General features: G+C 45.9%; 1 protein-coding gene across 2 annotated transcripts in view; it reads right to left on the bottom strand.

Moving 5' to 3' along the window:
• The window catches only part of ANKRD13C (ankyrin repeat domain 13C), a 394,963-nt gene that overhangs the window by 12,003 nt on the left and 359,333 nt on the right, over positions 1–23,627 (bottom strand). For both annotated transcript variants that reach the window (XM_078668732.1, XM_078668741.1), the window contains exon 12: positions 6,094–6,194. In XM_078668732.1, coding sequence (XP_078524858.1) covers positions 6,094–6,194 — 101 coding nt within the window. The remainder of the gene's footprint in view (positions 1–6,093; positions 6,195–23,627) is intronic.

Here is a 23,627-nt window from a genome sequence, read left to right as displayed (position 1 = left end):
AAATCGCGCTCCATTGTAGTCGGACATAACTTTGGACTCTGATCTCGTCTAGCGTGACCAGATCACGGCAGTTGTAGCTTTGTAGCGCTATTTTTTATTTAAACGTTAACATTTTTTAACTCCAGTTCCACTTGTAAAATTTGACATTTTGGTGCCATTTTAATTATTGAAATATTGTCTATTTTATAAATTGGTTTGGGGTTTTTGTTGTGTTGCACTTTCATTTTTTTACTGTTTGAGTACTACATAAATACTTTAGCCATTGTCCCTAAAGTAACCCGGACTGCTTTGTGCCAAGCTACCAGAGGGTTAAGCACAGGTTTATTTAGTTACTTTTGTTGTTCACCCTGGCAAGGATTGTGATTATTGAATTAGTTGAGTTCCCCCCCACCCCCGAACAAACACTCCAGTTTGTTTACAATACCTTTAGTTGTACAATCTCATGTGAAACCATATGAATTGCCATTGCATTCCACAGTCAGTCACCTGCAACATGGTACCTTTGCATTAACGCACGAAAACATCAGGTGAGTAGGGATGAGCAAAATGTTTTGCAGGAAATCTAACAAGGTGTAATCCACCTTTACATTATTTAGTTAGATGTACAGAGCAGATTTAATGCTCTAGCAAGAGAAATAAGTGTTTGAAAACGTTCCCCAGAGGGGGCACGTATTCCCACTATGTATTCATCATCATCATTATCAACATCTTTATTTCGGCTTAATTTGCCATCAAAGATAACACACAACAATTATACAGATACAAGAATTAGTTGCATCATGGACAATTAATCAAAACTTTTAAAGACAGGAGCATGATTCCTTAGTGCATATCATCATACAGGGAGCTGTAATTAGTCCATAGAAACAATAAAAATGTTAAAAAGATTAGTACATGTTGATAATGTTTAAAATTATACAATTAATCTACAACCCTGGATAATAAACGTCTTCTCTTCTGCCAGAAGGTTTCCAGGTTTTTAGCTACCGCAAACACTATCATGGCAGAGAGGTCCGTTTTGAGAACCCTATATGCCTGCAGGCAGTGAGTAAAGCCCAGATTTTTACAGGCCGGGACTATCCAATGCCTTCTAGCCTGCACATAAGTTCGACAGAAGAACAATATGTGCAACTCAGTTTCCTGCTCATAGTTACACCCGGGGAAGTGACTCAGGGAGGGCTCAGTCCACTTACTAGTGAAGGCTCGGATTGGTAAACTTCCGTACCTCCACTGTAGATACAGTTTCCTAGTATTAGTTGGAAATATAACATCTACGATTCCCCCCAGCCTATAAGTATCCTTAATCTTTAGGAAGGAGTCAGTCAGGGTACCAGACTGTGTGCCCTGTCTCTGTGCCACAATTTTGCTTTCATGGTACAATGAAATCAACTGCTTCCGAGAAACCGTGGGGCAAGCAGTCGCAGGATAAAACCACAGGTTGGCTAATTCCAAACACACAAACTCGTTTTTTATGTGCTGAAACCAGGGAATATTCCTTACAATCGAGTAGTTCAAAATTTCCTGCAGCCCAGACCTATAGTTTGCCAGCTCTGGTGTGGTCCATACTCTACGCAATAAGATTAAGGGCCTAACACCCAAGTCTTCATCAAGTGGCCTTAGTCCCAAATCAAGCCTCATCGGCAAAAGGGGGGTACTAGGGGGGGGAGAGATAAAAGCTGCCTGATAAATTTATTCTCCGTTGTAACCATCTCACGTTTACATGTGTGGCCCCAGAGTTCACTACCATACATGACTGCTCCCTTGGCCTGCACTCTATATATCTCTAACGGGGGACCGATTGCCTTGATGGTAGATTTCTTTTTATTTATAAGGCTAATAACTCCTCCCGCCAGTTGGGCCACTTTAAGTTGTGATTTTGTTTGATGGTGTCCCCAAGACATATTCTCATTTAGAGTCACCCCTAGGTATTCAAAGGTTCGAACCCTCTCCAGCCTATTTACATTGATGCATGGGTTAGGACGTGTTTTTGATGGGGGATTAAAGATCATATATTTGGTCTTGAGAGTATTGACCTCAAGGCCATAGTTTCCACAGAATACCTCGAAACCCTTGAGGACTCGTTGGATCCCCATAGGGGACTTAGACAGAAGCAGGGTGTCGTCTGCTAACATAATCGCCGGCACCCTGCTTCCGGCAAGTCTGGGGGCATCACCATCCACTACCCCATTTTAATGGGCAATTACTCCGTTGACATAGAGGCAAAACAGGGTCGGTGCCAGCACACAACCCTGTCTTACCCCCCTGTCAACGGGGAATCTGTTAGATAGAGAACCATCCCGGCCACATCTAACCTGCGCATAGTTATCTGTGTGTAGGCGGACAATCATATTTAGGAGATGTTGTGGTACCCCCATGTTGGATAGGACAGACCAGAGTTTTCTACGGGGTACGAGATCAAATGCCGCCAGTAGATCTACAAAAACGGTATAGAGGCTGCCACCCTCCAATGTTACCGTTTTCCAATATAGAAGGGCCAAGCGGAAAATTTGATCTATAGTAGAGACTTTCTTCCTGAACCTTGCTTGATAGGGGCTCAGGACTGAGTGATCAAGCATCCACTCTAATAGGCGGTCCAGGATGAGCCTTGCAAAGACCTTTTGTCGGACGTCTATGAGGCTAATAGGCCTGTAGTTGGCTGGGCGCAGAGGAGAGCCCTTCTTGAAGATGGGTACAATCTCTGCCCCCAGCCAAGTACTAGGAACCTCCATCCCACCCAAAATTGAATTAAAAAGGACCTGTAGGTATGGGGCCCAGACAGTTGGTTCATGCTTGAACAAGTCTCCCGGGAGCCTGTCCAAGCCCGGAGCTTTCTCCGCTCTTAATTTAGCAATTGCAGCACCAACCTCCGCCACAGTGAATTCTGCCTGGGCCATTTCAGGGCTAGGGCCCATCACTGGACTACCTATGTCTTCTGCCTGATCTGTGCTAGCCTGTGAATATAGGGTGCGGAAGTTAGCCTCCCAGACACTAGAAGCAATATTTGCTTCTACTGCTGGTGTTGGGTCCACAGAACCGTTTTTAACGATCTGCCAGAATTTCCGGGCATCTCTAAGGTTAAGGGCCCCCACCATTTCAGACCAGTTTTCGTTGTCCCACTCCGTCTTGGCAGTCTGGATTCGGTGTTTATATTCTGTCCTCTTTGCCCTAATCAACACAATGCTACCCCTTTGCTTCATAGCCTCAAGAAGTTCGGCTTTAGCCTTCCTACAGGCTGTGTTGTACCATGAGGCTTTTGTCAATTTGCTAATATTTTTCGTTACTCGCGGGTTCAATACCTCTGCTAATGCACTGGTGAGCTCCAAATGAAGATCCCCAAGTGCATTGTATTTCTCCACGGACGGGCATAGTAAAATAAGCTCTACTCTTTGCAGAACCGGTAGTATTGTGGCATAGAGCCGGGAGATAGATTCTGGGTTCCCTATAACTTTAGCCCATCTTATTCTGCGTCTATCGCTAGATAGGATCGCTCTATGGTCCGGGGAGGTATTAGGCATCTGGTTCTCAGTGATAATACCGGGCACCTGGAATTTCAGGATTAGCGCATTGTGATCGCTTTCATCACGTGGGGTTACCTGAAAGCTCCTTACAATAGCCCAGTCACGAATCTCCACAAAGATATAATCTATGCGTGACTCAAACCCCGGTTTATTAAAGGTGGGTTTCGGGGGAATATCCCCACTGACCCGCCCATTGCAGGGCCTTATAGAGTTATTAAGAGTCAGGGCTATGATTTGGGTAGCAAGCGGAGTCCAGGACTTCACTGTTAGACCCCCAACAGGTGGTATATCCCATTGGTCATCCAGTTTGGTGCCCTCCAGGAAGGCTGGCAGTGGCTCGAATTGACAATTAAAGTCGCCTCCTACCAGATATGCCTTGGGGGATGGTACCAAGGAAGAGGAATAGATCCTCAATTGTTCCTGAGACATTAGCCACACCCGTTGGTCTTGAATATACATTGACTAATACTAGTTTAGCCGCATTTGGCCATTCTAATGCCACACTTTGGATATCCGCGGAGTTTGTCTCAAGTATCCTTACAGAACATCCTAAGTGTGAACCCACCCAAATGAGTAATCCACCAGACAGGCGTCCCTTCCCACCCCATTTTGCCTGGATAGAAAATGAGGCAAAACCAATCCACGTAGTCCTCCCTGGCCCAGGTTTCCTGGAATAGGGACACATCTTGCGAGTCAATAAATGACCCCCCATTCAGGCAGGTCGAGTTTGTTCGATATTCCTGCCAGATTGCAGGAAACAATTGACAGGGAACCTTGTTCTGCATTTGCTCTTAGGCTGCTGTTCATTGCCCCGTTTACAGCTTGAGATGGTGGTGCCCGAGTTGTGGTTGGGCTGCTGGGTCCACTTAGGTGTTTCGTACCCTCACTGTTACTGTCAGAGAGACAGTCTGTAACACCTATTTGACTGTCATCTTCATTATTCTCGCCATCTGCTTTGGGGAGTCAATCTACACCCTCCAAATCTGTGAGGGGATCAAACCTATTATAAACTGGGAAAGGGTGCACTAACCTGTGAGATGGGTTTGCTCCCAAAAACCTCTCTGTCGAAAAATGGGATAAGAATTATGGCGTTCGTTATTCATAGCCCCTGGGTAAAAATACTCATGGCCCAGGGATTGGATATCGCCCTCTCGGCCAAATCTAGGTTCTCTCTGGATGTGGTCTACAACCCATGTATCCCTAAAGTTCACTAGGATACAATCCCCTTCAAGATCTTTGGGGTTATTGCCCACCCAATGAACCCTTCTAACACCCAAAATCTCTGCGCTCAAAGATGGAGGGAGGGTCCTATTCCTATCTAGCCAAAAAAAACACCTTGTTCTTCAGTTCCCTGTAAGATTCTAATTTTTCTGCCCCCAGGGATCGTACCCCCACTAAGACTATTGTATAGGGTGCTGCCTCTGGGGGAAGGTTTAAACTGGGGAGTTGGTCTTTACGAACTTCCTTATCCTGCTGGAGTTGCCTATTTGGCCTTCTATCTACTGGTGAACCACTAAATAAGGGCTGGGATGCACGTACTGGATCCATTACCTTCCCGCCGTGCCTTGATGTACCTACTTGTTTCTTCGGGTGGGGTTTTGGCAAGGGTATGTTTTTTTTTCTGTTTTTTTTTCTAGGTACCTCGTCAGCCACCCTAGCAGTGGTAGTACTGGGACCCGGGTCCTTTGTGGTAGTATCCGGTGAATTAGTATGGACATTACCCTTGGCCAAGTCAACTAATAAAAGTGAATTTTCTCCGACCTGCTTTTCAATGTGATCTAACTTAGAGTTGATCATCCTAGTTCTCTCTAGGAGTGGCAGCATCAGAGATTTTACCAGAATCTCAATTTTTCCCAGGAGGTCACCCTCCGAGACGGTTGGACAATCAGGTGGGCTATTGACTTCTGTATCGGGCCTAGATGGAATAGGGAACTGAACAACAGCTATCGGGCCGGATTTGAAATCTTCTTTTGTTGTTTGGCATGGTGGCCCGTCAGAGAGCTGCCCCTTCTTTTCTATGTATTCTGAATGGCTGCCTAGTAAAAGTCAGAATGATCACAGATTTGTTCAAATTTATGGAGGGCAGTAAAACAGAACTGCTTAATCAGCAGCTTTAACAATTATTAGCTGCCTTCCGCCAATAAGAATGGGGCTCTGAAACTAGACCCTGCAAAGTGGTGCTGGGCAGCCACGGATTATGGATTGTCCCTCCCGGTCCATCCCGTCTCAGGCTATCTGTAATAGGTTGCATTGCAGTGGCTTGTGGCCCACTGAAAGACATTTCAGTGATGATTCTTCTTCAAAAATCTTGAAAATGTCAGATTCCCTTCTATTTTGTGCAGCAAACTTTTTTTTTGTTGTGTGTTTTTACCAAGCCCCGTATATTAAACTTAGAATTTGAAACCAAAATGAAGTATTAATTCTATGATTCAATGGAAAGTTAATAATATACCAAAAAAAAAAATGAATTTCTGAGAAAGTCAAGGGTTTATACTGCAATCAATGTATTGTAAATAACAATTACCATACAAACAGTCAAGGCATGCTTATTGTGTTTATATCTTAATTTAGTTACCTAATTTCACAGGAAATCCTGGTGGAAGCTTCATCTGGACAAATTCTCTAAGTTTGTTAAAGTGCTTGAAAGGCGCGATTACTTCTAAGACATTCAATAATCTGAAAAGCAGAAATACACCAATTTAACTTCCACAATTACTAAAACTAGGATTCAGACATATTTGCACAATAAAGAGTAGAAAAGGAAATTTTACTCACTTCTAGCCCTGGTTCTGCATAATAGCTATCTTCACTGATAGTCCTAAAAATCGAATATTCTCATCTATGTGCAGAGACCCCGAAACAATTCATTTTCAACTTATGTATGTTCCCAGGAGGGTAAAGGTGGTCATTTGTCATACTCCAAAGACTTAACAAGGTAGATTTTTTCATAATGCTTTAACTTTCAATAGTTTATAAGGCGACATTGAAGCATGAGCCTTCGAGTGTGCTGCAATAAAGAAATACAGCTTTGTACGAAGTGAGAAGTTACAAGCAGAGAAATCATCCTCAGAGGCTTAAGCACAGAAAAGTGAAATTATGCACTGTCCCTTTAAGGAATCAGTAGCTTCCATATACCAAAAAGCCTTGAACTGGCAGTGGGCTTACAGGTTCAGTTCTTTTTGAGGAAGCCAAGCAGCAAGAGAATGCAATTGCTGGTCAAAAAAGAAAAGAAAGCAAAGACCAGGCAATCAGGAGGTTTTTTCATGACCTAAGTGAAGATATTCATGAAAGAGAACTAGGATTACAAGTAACATTTCCATCTTCACTGACAGCCATAAACAGAACCCAATAGCAAGCTCCCCCCACAAGAATAGCTGTCTCTTTATACTGAAAGGAACTACAAAGCATAGTCACATAGGACAAAGTTTAAAGTGATTTCTTATGGAAGTTTAACCAACTAATGAATATATTTTAGAGTTTGCAACTTGAATGCCTTGTGAGGGCATGAACAGATTTCCAAGAAACTGCCCTACAATTATCTAGCTCTGGGGCATTCCTTAGCCAGTTTCCCTTGTGTGGAATGGGCATTTGGTTTACCTGGAAGAGGCTCGTTAGCAAACTTGTAACACAAGGACTTACAGAGACTATGATCTGGAAATGGTCTGTTTAAATATGGCAAAGCCATTTAATAAGAAGTTGGTTAAATTACCTTTTATTTGTTCAATAAAAGTAAAACTTTAGGACTACCCTAACATCTAAGTATAGAGAACTTCCAGCCCCGGGACCACCACCTCCTCGGGGCTCTCTGAGAGGGGGGAGAGGGGCAGGGGAGTGGGGTAGAAAGAAAGGAGGGGCCGCAGATTACCACCCCCCCCCATCCACCCTCCATTACCCGCGACCTCCCCGGGACCATGTATATGTTATTATATGCATGCATCCCATTATTGTTAATGAGAGGAGGGGCGCTCGGATGCCATCCCGGGCCATATATGGGCCCAGGGACCATCACCTTCCCGGGGCATGCCCCCCCATTTCACAAGCCATATACAGCCCGGCAGCCCATGTAAAGTAAAGGAGGGGGCCACGTGGCCCTCTCCTGGAGCCATTAATGGCAGAGGGGACCACCACCCAACAGGGCCGGCTCCCTATGTCCTGCGGTGCCCAGGGCACAGCAGGTTACTTTTGCTTGGCGGGAGCTCACAGCTCCCACAAAGTGACAGCTCCCACAAAGTGAGAGCAAACACTAACTCCACTTACAGCAAGCAGGAGCTGTCAAACTGCTCCCGCTCGCTGGGAGCGGAGTTTTCATCTGTTTCCCTGCCCGCTGGCTGCCACAGGGGGCGGGGAGTCAGCAAGGACAGCAGGATCCTGAGGCTCCCCACGCAGTCCCCGTCATAGCACACTGGGCAGTGGCGGTTCGTCCACGCATGCGCACACACGCAAAGCCCCTTCCCTCCTCCTCCTCCCCCAGCCGTGACAGAGGCAGAGACCCGGGGCAGCCGGGTCTCATCATGGGCAGTATTAGTCCTGCTCTTGAGCCAATCCTGGCGCAGTGGCGATGTTATGCTGCGCCAGGATTGGCTGAGTTAACGCTCACTAGGATGGTTTTGCTGCCGTGCGTGCGTGGGTGGCTGACTGGGAGGCTGCCTGCCGCCTATCTGATGACGCTCACAGCACTAAGTAATTAAAAAAATCAGACGGCGGGAGTCCGGTGTCCAAAAGGGGTACGGTAAAACTTTTATTTTTATATATTATATATTTTTCCCTTGAACCCCTCCCGCCCCCCCCTCCTCTCCGCGGTGCGCAGAGTATTTCCACCCCCTCCCCCCCCACCCGCCTGTAATGCCGGCCACGAGTACTGCAAATGAGAGCCCATATAATATATCCTTATAGAAATTGATCAGTCACAAAAGAAGAAAGGGAAGGGCAACTTAAAATACAAGGGAGCGTTTAGTGCCGTAGGATTGCGCTGACCTCTCACCAAAATGCCTGTCACCCCTCCTGCTCCCCCAAACCACAGACTTCCAATCCCCCTGAGCCATATTTCATGGGGTCTGCAGGGGCATGGTTGTGGAATAATTAAAGCTTCTGGCAGGGGCCTAGATTCCGGAGAAGGCGGGAAACTCTCTCTTGGTAGAAAGCTGCGTTTGCATCGGCAGAGTGGGGAGACGCACAAGTCAGGTCACACAGGTTTGGCTTTCCTTCAGTCGGAGATAAGATGATTGTTTCCTGTATTATTGCTTTGATTCTGCGGGCCTTAGCCAACCCCCCTCCTCCCGCTCTTCCCTCGCAATGTCATTATTTCCATTTTTAACTGCGCATGCAACACACGAACATGCGTGTAACAAATATATAATAGCCTGTGTTTATTAGAACACTGATTTTTACCATTGTCAGCACTGTGAATAGAAGCGTTCATTCACTAACTCACTGATACCCATTTATCAACCTCAGAAGGATGTGAGGCTGAGCTGTACTTGCTGGTAAAGTTGTGTCCTTCAGACAGATACAGGAAGAAGGCAAAATACTGGCAGATACACCCCTGGATGCACATATGTATGCAGAGTTTTGTATAGCGCTTTATTGGCATTAGCACGGCCTCACAGAGCTGTCTGTTTTAGGTACCATGTGAAGTAATTTGCATAGTTGACAGAACCTAACACCAACAGTACATTCAGTTCCTGTTTAAATAGTGTCTCGTGGTGTTGGTTTCAAACAAAGCATAACAAACCACGGTTCTATTTGTTTTACTTTCATACACTTTTTTCTTACTTTTATTAGGACACATCGCTTCATTCCCTCGGTCTGTAAGTAAGCACTGTGGAGAATTCTGCTGCAGGGCAGTGCGAGCCCGTAAAAACAGATACACAACATTCCCAGTGGTATGGGCCCCAGCGCCTGGCGCAGACTTCCAGGCGCGCTAATGTAAATGTTTGTGAATTGTAAAAATGGGAGTAAAGCGCGTCCAGAGAGAGATGAAAATCTCTGCTCGGACTTTAACACTTTGTGTGGTAATAGGACCCTGTGTCTTGACCCCACTGCATGGTCCCGTGTCTAAGAAAAACTGCCCAGTCTCCCACGCTGTCTCATTTTCACTTAATGTACTTACCCACCCTACCCTCCATCTAATCCGTTCTCTCACTGGCTACATTAAATAAATAATGAAAAGCCAGAAACTAGAAGCAGATGGAGCGCCTGGCTGTCTGCGAGTCCTTCCCCAGAAATGTAATTTTACATTATGAAGCCTGTTTAAAAAAGAAAAAATGCTTGGAATTTTTATGTGTGTAGGTAGCAATTTGTATATGGCTTATCGGTTTTTCTAGCGCTACGATATTCCTCTATGTATGATTGTGCTTACTTGAGATGGGTTTTTCTTAAGTGGAATGATGCCTTTGCCTTGACAAGGACCGATGCAGTGTTTCAGCTGCTCAGTTGTTTAGTGTGGAAGTGGTGTAACATCCTGAGCATCGTATCATAAGGAGAATGCAGCCTGCAGGACATATGCCGACGGTAGCAAATGTAACAACTTTAAAATGCTGGGGCAGGGCTTAGGTGACTGGAGCTTGAAGTGGCCTGTGGTGTAACCAAGGTGAACTTTAAAAGTGATCTGTTCATTGGTTACATTTTCTCCTTTAACCTTAGAGCTCTTGGGGTGCAGTGCCACTGCTCGCGGGGTGAGAGTTGTAGGTCTAGTTAACAACTGGACCCAGAGCCGTAGGTGCATCAACCCACTGATCTGTCTCCTTGTATTTGGAACCTCTGACCCATATGTTGTACACAACACAAATCTCTGCGGCAGGTGCATTTACCCACTAAGATGTCGACTGAGATTAGAACATGGGGCCTGCAGGCTACACACTGATCTGTGTAGGAGTATTTAAAGTCACTAAACTCTAAAGACTTGGAACAACAGAGCTGTTAATGAACTGTAGAGCTCCGCAATAGGCACATTAACCCAACGAGTTACCTGATTCAATTTCTAACCTGCAGCCTACAAAGCCTATTCATTCACGTTTCAGCTACATGCCCTAACATTCTCGATATCTCCTTCTTTAACCCTCTTCTCAGGTTTGAGTTAATTTGTGTCTGCTGATTAGTTATGGGGAGATCACTCTTGTAAAAAAACTGGGACAGCAACACAGTTAAAGCACTTTCACCCTAAAACTGGCTGATAGTATTCTAGGCATTTCAAACATGGTACATGGCATCTTCCTTCCCTTTTTCATTTGGTGGCGGCTCAAAGAGGCCTCATATGACAGTTCACAGCATTCTGAATTCCAACAAGCAAGCAATGGTGAGCACTGTAAGGTGCTTGAGGACAGTCTGAAGCTGGCACTGGTGGGCAGAGATGAGCTGGCTCTCATGGGCAGCGTGTGTGAAGGTGGCATTGGTGGAGAGTGTGAGGTGTCAGAAACAGTGGACACTGTAAAAGTTAGCACAGGTGAGCTCTCTCTTCCACACTCCATCTTGCTGTCTGTTACCCTACTTTTTTCTGCCACACTTTCAACATCTGTGTGGTCCTCTGTGTAATAAACTCCCTAAAAAATCCAACACCCAGCAATTTCTTAAATGATACATAATTCAATTGTATTGCTTCATTAACCTTCCTGCTTCCTTAAGATTGCTTGAAAAAGCATCATTTGTCCACTCTTTTTTCAAAATTACCCTCCCGTAGGTTGTTTGGCCTCGCTCGCTACACTCGCTCGCTACACTCGCTCGCCATAGTGCGGTACAACCATAATTTTACGCCCCACCACTTTCAAATGTCACCAGCCGCCATTGACACTGGGTGCCATGGGTGGGTTCCAGGGCACCAAGGACACATAGCTGGGCATCAGTGAGACATGGCTGGACCCCAGGAGACAGTGTCCCCGGGGTCCAAATTTAATTGAGGAGGGGAGGGTCATGTGCCCCCCTTTCCCCACTGAATTTTGGCTGGAACCCGGAGCATGGAGTCCCTGGGGCTGGAATTGGCCCGCAGATGGGGCGCTGCCCCTTCCCCATTACAGAAGACGGCAAAACAGAGGGCAAATAAACAAGAAGAAAAGGCAAAACAGAGCAGAAGAGGGAACAACAGAGGGCAGGAATATGAGCAGAAAAGGCAAAATGGAGGGCAGAAAAACAAGCAGTTCAGGCAAAACAGAGAGGAAGAGAGTAAAACAAAAACAGAGCTCTCAGACTCTCATAGACCCACTCAGACTCATGCACCCACCCCCAGACCCACTGAGACACTCATACACCCACTGACAGACCCACACAAAGACTCAGGCACCCTCTTACAGACCGAGTGAGACACTCATACGCTCACTCAGACTGAATCACACCCACTCATGGAGGCACTCGCAAACCCACTCAGACCCGCTGACACCCACTCACAGATCCAGACACTCACGCACCCACTCATACACCCAGTGAGATACTTACGTAGATACTCCCAGACCCACTGAGGCACTAACACACCCACTCCCTTGCCCACTGAGACTCTCATGCACTCACTCTCACACTCAGAAAGGCTAAAGATTACAAATAGGAAATAAAAATTCACCTAAAAAAACCAAAGGTTACGAGGACATTTTAATTAGGAATAAACATTTAATAAAACATACCAAAGAACATTAAAAAAAACCTTAGAAATTCACTGACAAAACCAAAGGTAGACGGCTGTTATAGAATAAAAAATACCCTAGAAATTCACCAAAAATAACAAACGTAACAGGGACCTTAAAGTTAGGCTCCGATTTCACTCGTACAAAACCAATTAAATTAATCAGTTATAGTTACCAGAGCTAACTAAAACGTATGCCCCGAGCAATGCACTGCTTATGACTTCATATAGTACATTACTCGTGACATGGCCAATGACATCACTGATGACATCTACTCACACACCACTCAGACCCCCATACAACCTCATACACCCACTCACAGACCCACACAAGTACTCACTCACCCATACAACCACTCAATCACCCATACAGTCACTCACTTATCCATTCAGCTGCTCATACACACACCTTTTCACCTATACAAGCCACTCTCACACCCACTCACACAGCCTCTCAATACAGCCACTCACACATCCATACAAGCACTCCCACATCCGCTCACAAACACATACAGCCGTTCAGACACACTCTCCAATGCAGCCACTCACACACCAACTCACTTAACCAAACACCCACTCAAACAGCTACTCACTCACCCATATAGCCACTTACCTCTATAGTCACTCACACAGCCACTCACTCACCCACAGAGCTATTCACACACACACTTATACACCCATACAGCCACTCACCCACTCACACATATACAGTTACTCACATAATGTGTTAAAAGTAGTATCACTCAGTTGTGCACCTAGTATACTAATTTAACTTTTGTAGTAGCTTAGTATATATGTTTAACAATCAAACTCTTAGAAAATACTTACACTGTGAAAACCACTTGCACTCATTTACATAGTAAGCAGCAAAAGTATGCCCTGACATGGGTCTTGTATTTGCTATGCCACTGGAACCAAGCTGCAACCGACTGATGAGCCCCAATCAGAGCAAAGCGGTCTTGGTATAAGTTTCGGATCAGGGAGGACATGCCTAGTAGTTCAGGCTGGACTGTTCCTATTGGAGCAGGCTCAAGACTGATTTGCATATGGCTGGGTCCAAACTGACATGGAATGGTGGGCAAAATAACAATGGGTTGGAATGCTACCCCAAGAAAGTGCCAAAGGCAAACATTGCTCCCATTACCTTTTGTGTGACTGAGCCACTGATAACCGTCATAGAAGCAACTGAAGATATTTTATTTTCCTATGTTGTTGGGGCTTTGCAATTTGAGATACATCTGTGTGGCATCTGTGTAGTTATAGCAGGTGAGCCCGAAATGCTTAATCACTTCTAGAAATTATTTCATGTAAATGTTGGAAAGCATGATGAGATGATTTAGCCTTGAGGGGCTGCTGCTTTTATGCTGTAGGGTTTGGTTGAGGAAGGAGGAATGTGGATGGTATTTGCTCTATTTGTACAATCATGTGTTCCAAACAAGAGCCGTATCCTCTAAGCAGGTTCCGTTGAGTCTTTGGATTAGTGAGTCTTGATAGACTGTGTCAAAGGCAGCTAAAAGGTCCAAATAAAGTACAACAGCAACCCCATTCTGGTCTACTGTGTTTTTTAGGAAATCCCAGATGGGGAACAGAGCCTATTTCTGAACAGAATCATGTTTGGAAGTCGGAAAGTAGAGTTATCTTCAATTGATTTTGACATCTTGCATTTTCTACAAGTTTGTCCGGAAATGGTCTGTTTGCTATAAGTCTATAGATGTTGAGGTCTTCAATCAATCAATCAATCAATCAAGGTACTTGTAAAGTGCGACTAATCACACGTAAGGGTCATACGGTGCTAAGGGGGGCTGCTGGTCCGTCAAAGGCAATGTGGTTCAGTTGAAGAGCCAGGTCTTGATGTCCTTCTTGAATTGAGGCAGTGACAGTGATTGCCTGAGGTGGAGAAGCAGGGTGCTCAAGGTCTTTGTTGCGTGGTAGGAGAAGGATATTCCTCCAGCCGTGGTCTTGCGTATATGTGGGACGGTGGCCAGGCCCTAAGAGTCATGGCTTGTTCTCTTTAATAACAGCCATGTTTATGCCTTTTTCTAAATGTCCTGGAAATACTCCTGTTGTTTAGGAGCTGGTGATCAGTGTTCTGACTGGGGGGGGGGGGGAGCAGGTGAAGTTGGTAAAATAATTTTTCTGAAGATTTGTGGAGTATAGGGGTTAGTGGGGTAACAGGCTGGCTTGCTTGCCTTGAGAAATTCGAGATATTCAGTTGGCAATATTCTTTTGAAGGAGTGGAGAGGCTGTGTTAACCTACCCCTGGAGGGGTTTATTGCAAATTGGGTGGTGCTGTTTTTTCTGCTTTGGTTGTGTAATGATTTGCTAGCTTGTTTGAAAAATCTTGACATGGGTTCCTTCTGTGCATTTTGGTTTGCAATATTGGCACATTTTGCATCGTGGTTCTGATTATATCATAGTTTTTTCCAGCTTTTTTGATTATTGACTTGTACATTCAGTTTTGTCTGTGTAAGCTTATTTTGTTTTTAGGGTTGTTTGTTTTGATTGTGTTGAAGCTTAGCAATTTGTTGTTTTATCCTTTTTAATATCGCATTCATCCAAGTGATTGGTTGGCTTGTAATATTTTGATGTTTTTAGTGATATTAGGATATCAAAAGGTTCATCCATACAGTTTTTGACTGCATTTATTGTGTCCAGATCTGTGTTGGAGGTAAGTTGAGTTTCTAGGTCCTCAAAATTCTCAAAAATGTGTTCCAAGGACGATATGCAGGTAGGGTGATTTTGTCTGGGGTGATCTGTGGGGTCTTGTGTTGGAAAGCCACCTGGTGGAACTCTGACCAAGTGACTTCAGTAAAACTTTGGTTTGGGAAAACAACAACATCTCAGATGTATCCCGCAATAAGTGTAGGATTTTGGATAAGCGGATTTAGAGTGTGTCGATCGTTCTGGGGTGAGGCATAATAGGTTTGCCAAACCATATGTGCAGGTCATCAAGGAAGCTTAGATATTAAATATACTGTAAGGCGGCTTGAAACTGTCTAGAAAAGAGTCTGTAAATGTTCCTTTGCTGGGTGATGGTCTGCAAATGAGAATGTCATAGCAAAAGCTTGGGATACAATTGCATCTGACATGGAGGACATAACATCCTCAGCTTTGGTGATATTTGCTGTTTCCTCAAGTATGATGGCTAAGCCGCTGCCTTTTGCGTATGCTATTTTGTGTGTCAGTCTGACAGCCTGGTGGGACAGCTTCATGCAACACTGGTGCCTTGTCTTCCCCCAGCAATAATTCAGTTATGAAGAGTAAATCAGGTTCTGCACTTGTCAATATGTCGAAGAGGTGGTACCTACTTTTGGAAATGGATTGAGCAGTTAGACCTGGCATCTTTTGGCATGTTTCCCCTGTCTTTTTGCTTTCTGACCTCCTGGTTTTGACTCAGTTTTTGCTGGTTCAGTGTCTGAGTGCTTTCTCAATGATGTTCAGTGTTAAAGTGCAAGTGTTCCTACTGTAAATTATGTGAAGGATTAATGTTTCCATGATTGGCATGTTTGATTTACTGGTAAGTCCCTAGTAAATTGCACAGAGTGTGCCAGGACATGTAAATCAAATGCTAGAAACCAGTCCTGGGAAGCTTGTTTCCGGTCCAGGGAAGGCATGGCTTGGCAGTTCGGGCTGGACTGTTCCCATGAGGCACAGGGTCAGACTGATTTGCATATGGCATGTCTGAACTAGGGTGGCAGAGTGGGCTAAAGAATGGTAATGGATTAAACCCAGATCAGTTGACTGGGGGTGAGTGCTTGTATTGTCAACACTCCGTCCATCATTTCCTTTGGTTTTGCTTTGTTCACCATAAGTTGGCAGGGTATGCTCAGACGTGAGTCCCTTGCTCACTTTGCCACTGGATTCAAGCAAGCCTGGCTGAAGACGGCTGCAATGCCAGAAACCGGTCCTGGGAAGCTTGTTTCCGGTCCAGGGAAGGCATGGCTTGGCAGTTCGGGCTGGACTGTTCCCATGAGGCACAGGGTCAGACTGATTTGCATATGGCCATGTCTGAACTGGGGTGGCAGAGTGGGCTAAAGAATGGTGATGGATGAAACCCAGATCAGTTGACTGGGGGTTAGTGCTTGTATTGTCAACGCTCCGTCAATCATTTCCTTTGGTTTTACTAGAGGGCCTGCAGCACGGATTGTGCCACCAACAGCAGTAGCCCTTTAAAGGTATCTCAAACCTGCCACTGTAGTGTCTTTGTGCAGTTTTTACTGTCATGTCGACTTGGCAAGTGCACCCACTTGCCAAGCCCTAACCTTCCCTTTTATGACATGTAAGTCAACCCTAAGGTAGGCCCAAGGTACCCTAGGGGCAGGGTGCAGTGTATATGAAAGGTAGGACATGTACTGGTCTGATGTGTGTGACATGTCCCGATAGTGAAATACAGTGTATTTCGTTTTTCACTATTGAAAGACTATCTGTTCCGTAGGACAGAATGGGATATACTTTGTAACATAGAACTTCCCCTTCGGACAAGATAGTGAAATGGAGTTTAGTATGCCTGAACTCAGAATGATAAAAATATGCACCTTTTAGTAAAGATGATTTTTATGTTGCGTTTTTGGAAATACCACTTTTAGAAGGTGGCTATTTTGTTGCCTAACCATCCTGTGTGCCTCTGCTGGGTTGAGGATTGACTGTCTGGCTTTGGAGCGACAGGGGCTGGGGATGAGCATTCACTGTAGACAGCCACTGGCCGGGCTGGGGATGAGCATTCACTGTAGACAGCCACTGGCCAGGCTGAGTCCTGCCTTTCCTGGATGAGTCAGGGCTGGGTTGAATAGACCTGGGCTGCATTTAGAGTAGTGGGAGGAGATTTCCTTGCATCTGAATAGGCCTGGTATGCCTTACACAATGTTGTCTCCACCTCCTGCCAGCAAGCTGGACCAGAGACGGACAGAACTGGACTGACTAGGCACAGAGACTCACTCTAACAGGAGAACAAAATAAAATGTGGTATAAATATTGGGGCCCAGACCCCAGATTTTTAGAACTCTTTTGGACTCAGAAACCTGCAAAGAAGAGAGCTGGAGAAGCTGTGAGGAGGAACTACCATTTTGCTGTGTGCTTTGCTGTGTTGGCCTGCAGTAGCTGTTTCGGTCTTGGGCAGAGAAAGGACTGGACTGAATTTTCTGCAACTTCTTTGTTTGAGTTTCTCCAAGGGCTTGTGGTAGACCTTGCCCCCTGTTCATGAAATCTCAGGAACAGCAACGTCTTCAAGTTCATCTGCCACCAGCTCTGGGAACTGTGTTTGAGCTGCAATAGAAGAAAAAGAAACCCAACACCGTCATTGATGCTGCTGCAGGCTACGTGTCCTGGAGGCACCGCTGAGGGCATCACCGCACTATGCACCGCAACCCTGTCTCAACAATGACGCCGTTAGACGCTGCCACGAGCCGCACCTTGCACTGTGGGCACCGCACTGCCTCGCTTCACGATGCTGCCTTGGTATCTCCGATGATGGTGCTCCACGGCAACAGAAGCCGCTGCTTGCACCATGTTTTGAGGGCACCGCTGCAAGTTACCTGACACCACCCTCATCCCGCACCTTAGCCTACCGGCGCCATTGACTCTGGTTTGTCAACCGATGACTGCGATTCCAAAACAACAACGCTGCTGCTTGCACCGTGACCGGCCAGCATCGTCATGAGCATCGCATCACTTTGAACCGCAGCCCTTATCTCACCGACACCGATGGACGACAGTCACCGAGCCGCTGCCTGCACAAAGACCTGAGGGCAGCGCTGCACTTCACACCACAGCCCCGACGCCGGCGCTCCCGACTTCAACCGCGAGCAGTTCACACTGCAACGCGTGTGACTTCAAGAGCCAGACGACTCCTGCACCAACATCTGGAACATAATCCTGGCAACGCTGGCTCTGCGGAGCTCAACGAGAGGTCGCCGATGTCCTGCATCTCTAAAGATATTGTTTTGCAGGTCTCTCCGACGCCGTAGCTGACCTGCAATGCTGCGGTCAGCCAGCACTGTTTTGGATTTGTAGTTCACGCCACTATGATAGCCCAGGGCAGACCTATCGACTTCAAGGAAGTGTATTTAAAGTCTATTTTTGATTACTGAGATTCCGGAGAACTGTATGCTGGATTATTTTGATCATTTTTGGTCTTGTTTGCACAGATGAAATATTGGTTATTTTTCTAAAACTGGTGTGGTGTCCTTTTCTAGTGTTTTCACTGTATTACTGTTCTTTATGTGCAAATGCTATACACACTGCCTCAGAGATAGGCCTGACTGGTCGTGCCAAGCTACCAAGGGGGGTGAAGCAGGCGTTATTTCAGTAGTGCATCCCCCTTATCCTGAATAGGAAGAAGGGTCTCTACTTGGACAGGGTAACAACCTGCCAAATAGAGACCCCCAATACTAACCAGCATTGATTAGTCAACAGCTTAATTAACACATTTTTGTTTTGGTGTGATTATGTGTTGCAGGAGGTGGAACATTATCCATAGAAGTTGTATGAGGTGTGCTATTGGTGATGGTGTTAAAGGTAGCAGGACAGAAAAGGTGTTATTTGTGGGTGTTCCCTTCATCCAACAGGCTTAGAAGACATTTTGCTGGGTCTGTGTGCGTTTGAGTATTGAAGCGAGAGAAGTTGAGGTTCAGGTGATGGGCTGCACAGCTGATTTTGAAATGTATTGTGTGATAAACAAGCGGATGAAAGGTTATGAAGAGTAGTGTGGAGTTTCTTTCCTTTGTGTATGTTGAATGCGGAGCGAATATGGGTGAGGGGGTAGTGATTGCACACGAGGATAAGATTTTATGGCTCTGAATTCTGTAATGTATGACAGGTGGGTGAGTGAATGTTGTTGTGTATTTGTGGAGTAAGCATTTGATGTCTGTTTGGAAAGTATGAGGGGGAACTGGTTTTGAATATGTGTTGATTGTGTTGGTATGAGGAGCAGAGTGGAGTTAATATGGTATTTAGGGAAAGATGAGAATTTGTAATTGAATGATGATCTGTTGAGAAGAAGCGAGTATGTGTTTGTTTTGTTGGCATAGTAATATCTGATATTGGTGAAGTAACTTCATGTGTAGGATTTGACTGTGTAGTACTGGGGAGATGAGGATGTTGAAGGAGAGGGATGGGAATGTGTATAAACATGGGTTAGGAGGGTTGGCTGTAGGTTGAGTGGGGAAGGGGGAATAATGTAGCCTTAGTGGTTGAAGGAACTATAGAAATGTTGTCTGCGTTTTGGGTGAAAATGAAAAAGGGTGGTGTGAGAGGGGGATGAAAGATGATTGAGCAGAGTACTGGGGATGACCGGCATGGGCAGTATTTAAGAAGTCTAAAGGGTGGGTTAGCGGTGTACTGTTTTGTGAAATTGTATGTAGATGTGCGTTGTCTAGGAGTGAAATAGCCCTTGAGTGAATGTAAGGGTAAAACAGTATGTACGAGTGCTTTTAGAGGTGGATAGTGGTTGGTGAGTGAGTGGTGGATGGAGTTATTTTGTTTGCTTTAAAAGTGAGTGTCTGTGTGCATGTTTGTTGATGGTGAGGAGCCCTGGTGAATGATTGTAGGTAAAAACAAGCATTTACAATGCAATGGTCTCGGCATCATTAAAGGTAGAGCTATTGGCATTGCTCGTGACTTTTTAAAATGATTTTTTTTTTAATCATCAATGGATTTGGTGTTGTGTGCGTAGTGGAAGTCTGCACTGACGCATGGTGTAGTTTGTGCATGCTGAAAGCGTACATTGATGGCTGGTGGTGTTTGTGCTTGGTGAAAGCGTGCACAGACGGCTGGTGGTGTATGGTTTTATGTGTGGTTGTGTGTGTAGTGGTGAGTCTGTGGGGGTGAGTGTGTGGTGGTGAGTGTGTGGTGGTGAGTGGTGATGAGTGTGTGGTGGTGAGAGGCTGGTGTGTGTGTGGTGTGTGGTTTTATGTGTGTAGTCCTATGTATGTGTGTGGTGAACTTAGTTTTAGTGTTTGTCTTCTGCACACTCACAGTGTCCCTACACACATACACTGCTCACTCTGCACATCCGCACTGTTCATCCTGCATAGTCACACACTGTTCATCCTGAACACTCACACACTTTGCACCCTGCACACTTACACACTGTTTACCTTGCACACTCACAGACTGCAGTCACTGTCACTCTGCAGTCACTGTTACTCTGCAGTCACACTCACTCTGCAGTCACTCGGCAGTCACACTCACGCTGCAGTCACACTCACTCTGCAATCAATCTGCACTCGCACTCACTCTGCACTCACTCTGTACCTGCACTCACTTTGCACCTGCACTCACTCTACACTCACTCTCCAATCACACTCACTCTGCAGTCACTATGCAGTCACACTCACTGGAATGGAATGGAATGGAGTGGAATATGTTTTTGTAGAGCGCGATAGCTACCCGCAGGCGTCCTAGCGCTATAACTGAGTACGGTGGGGTGAGGCAGGTCGGGATTATTTCCTGAAGAAAAAAGTTTTTAATTTTTTACGGAATAGCAGGATGTTCGGTTCTGAGCGGATGGATAGTGGAAGGGAGTTCCAGAGCCTTGCCGCATTAGTAGAGAACTTTCTCCCTCCACTTCTTTCTCTTTTATATCTGGGAATGATGACTTGGAAGGCAAGGGACGATCTCAACTGCCTGTTAGGGTTGTATGGAGTGATCAGGGTATGATTAAGGACTGCTCCTTTCCTCCAGTAAGCACGTTGGGCGATGCACATGCTTTTAAAGTTGACCCTGTCTTTTACCGGTAGCCAGTGAAGTGCTCTAAGTTCAGTTTTCACCGATTGCCGGCGGGGAATGCGCAGGAGGGTTCGGGCCGCGCAGTTTTGAATAACCTGCAGTTTTTTCAGGGTGGATTCAGGGGATCCTAGGTAAAGGGCATTGCCAAAGTCAAGCCGGGAGAGGATGAGACCCTGGACCATGATCTGTCTGGCCTTAAAAGGGAGGAGTGGTAAAATCTTCCGAATGAGTCTGATAATACCCATGCAGGTGGCTGCTAGTTTTGTTGCCTGGTGGCCGAAGGTAAGTGCAGTATCCAACCAGATGCCCAGGCTCTTGATGGAATCCCTGGGCGGGGGGGCTGGGCCAAGTGCAGGGGGCCACAGAGAGTCGATGGATTTTTGGGGGGAGTTGCCCAACACCATTAGCTCAGTTTTCTCTCCGTTGAGCTTTAGGTAGGACTGGCTCATCCAGGTGTAGACTGCTTCCATGCAGCTTCTGAGTTCACTGGGGTGGGAAGAGGGATGAGTTAGAATGACCACCAGTTGCGTGTCGTCGGCGTAGGACACGACTTGAATGCCGAAAGGGCGGATTATTTCTGCGAGGGGGAGCATGTAAATATTAAACAGTGTGGGGCTTAGGGACGAGCCCTGAGGCACTCCACAACTGAGGGGTTTGCTGGGTGAGATGGTATTGCCCTCGCAGACTCTGAAGGAGCGGTCTGAAAGAAGAAGAAAGCCTGCTGCAGTAGATGTTATTCCAAGCTCTGACATTCTGTGGCGTAAGATGTCGTGATTCACAGTGTCGAAGGCGGCACTGATGCCCAATAAAATAATGGCCGCAGTGCCACCCTCATCTACAATCCTTCTGGCACCTTCCGTTACTGCTAATAGTGCAGATTCGGTTCCGTGCATGGGGCGGAACCCAGTCTGTGAGGTGTCCAGGGAATTATTTGCTTCCAGGAATTTGGTGAGACATTGATTAACGTATTTTTTCGTGACTTTGGAGATCCATGGTAGCAGAGAGATCGGGCGGTAGTTTCCCGGGTTCATCTGATCTAGGTTAGGTTTCTTCAGGAGGGCTTTAACTGTAGCTTGTTTCCATTTAGGGGGGACAATCCCTGTTGAGAGAGAATTATTGATCAGATTCTGAATAGTTGGGAGGATGGCTGGCGTGATAGTTTTTAAAAAACGGGCTGGGTCGCTGGGGGATCCAGATTTTATTTGTAGTATTATGGGTTCAAGGCTGGCGGGGTCCAAAGGTGGAAAGGATTCCAGGAGGAAAAGGGGGGAGGGTCTGGTATACTGCTGTTCTGGGAGGGGGTGTGGGGGAGGGGGGAAGGAGGAATAGATTGTGGCTATTTTGTTGTAGAAATAGTCATCCTGTTCATTGCAGCGGGTTTGAGCAGTCAGGGGATCTGGTGGTTTGTCAGGGAGTTTGAGTAGGTTTTTAGTGACTGCAGTCACTCTGCAGTCACACTCACTGCAGTCACACTCACTCTGCAGTCATTCTGCACTTGCACTCACTCTACACGCACTCTGCCCTCACACTTATTCTGCACTCACTCTGCACCTGCACTCACTGTGCACTGACTCTGCATCTGCACTCACTCTGCATTCACTCTGTACTCTGCACTCACTCTTTCTGCACTCAAACTCACTCTGCACTCACTCTGCACCTGCACTCACTGTGCACTGACTCACTGTGCACCTGCACTCACTCTGCATCTGCATTCACTTTGACCCTGCACTCACTGTGCACTCACTCTGCACTCACTGTCATTCTGCACTCATTCTGCATGCACTGTGCACTAACTCACACTCTGCACTCACTCTCACTCTGCAGTCATTCTACTTTCCCTCTGCACTTATTTAGCACTCAATTCTGTCACTCTGCACTAACTCTCACTCTGCACTCACTCTCACTCTGCACTCACTCTCACTCTGCACTCACTCTCACTCTGCACTCACTCTCACTCTGCACTCACTCTCATTCAGCACTCACTTGGTACTCATCCTGCATTCACTCTCACTCTGCACTGATTGTGGTATAATAAACCAGGTGTTGGCTTATTTTAAGCTTTGTACAAACGTATAGCGAGAGCTCATATTTTAAATTACGTGCCACTGCTAATAGTTTTTAAGCACAGGACTCCCGTTACTGTGACTGAGAAAAAATGCGTTCACCGAAGTAATATTAAACTTTATGCGCTAATATTGACCCCGTCATTTAAAATGGTGTTCCCTAAATGACAAATGTATTTGTTTGGCGGCATTTTGAACTTTTTAAATACATATAGTGTGTCTGCTTGCGTGTATGTTTCGAACAGCACTCGCTGACACCCAAGTCACCGCCGAAAGAATTGATTTAACAGGGGTTAAGGGAAGGGTGACTGCATCCTCTATCGAGAGTCTACGAAAACTGTGACCCCCGGGACACCGTTGATAATACCCGGCTCGTCTCCCAGACCATCCGAAGGGGGGCCGCGGCTGTGAGACAAAACACATCTAAATTCTAGCATTGGATTTCCCACTTGACCCTATTGACTTAGTTCTGGTCACTGCAATCTCCCTGTGTCTCCATTAGCTAAGAAGACACATTTAATAGCGCTTAGAAACGGGCGAACACCCATAGCTGCTCTGTTAAAAAAAAGGCACGCAGATTAATTTACACATCACACAAGCAGCGCGTTGTTTGTTTAGCAGTTCTCAAAAAACGCAATGGTTGTTACTAGCATGAGACCTCTGGCCCATTCTGAGCGCTTGGAAGAGCCCTGGGTTTACCTAAGCGCTATGCGAGTA

The sequence above is a fragment of the Lissotriton helveticus genome, chromosome 1_2 (assembly GCF_964261635.1).
Source record: "Lissotriton helveticus chromosome 1_2, aLisHel1.1, whole genome shotgun sequence".
Lineage (NCBI taxonomy): Eukaryota > Metazoa > Chordata > Amphibia > Caudata > Salamandridae > Lissotriton > Lissotriton helveticus.
The sequence above is the reverse complement of the archived record's forward strand: the minus strand, read 5'-3'. Positions and strand labels throughout refer to the sequence as shown.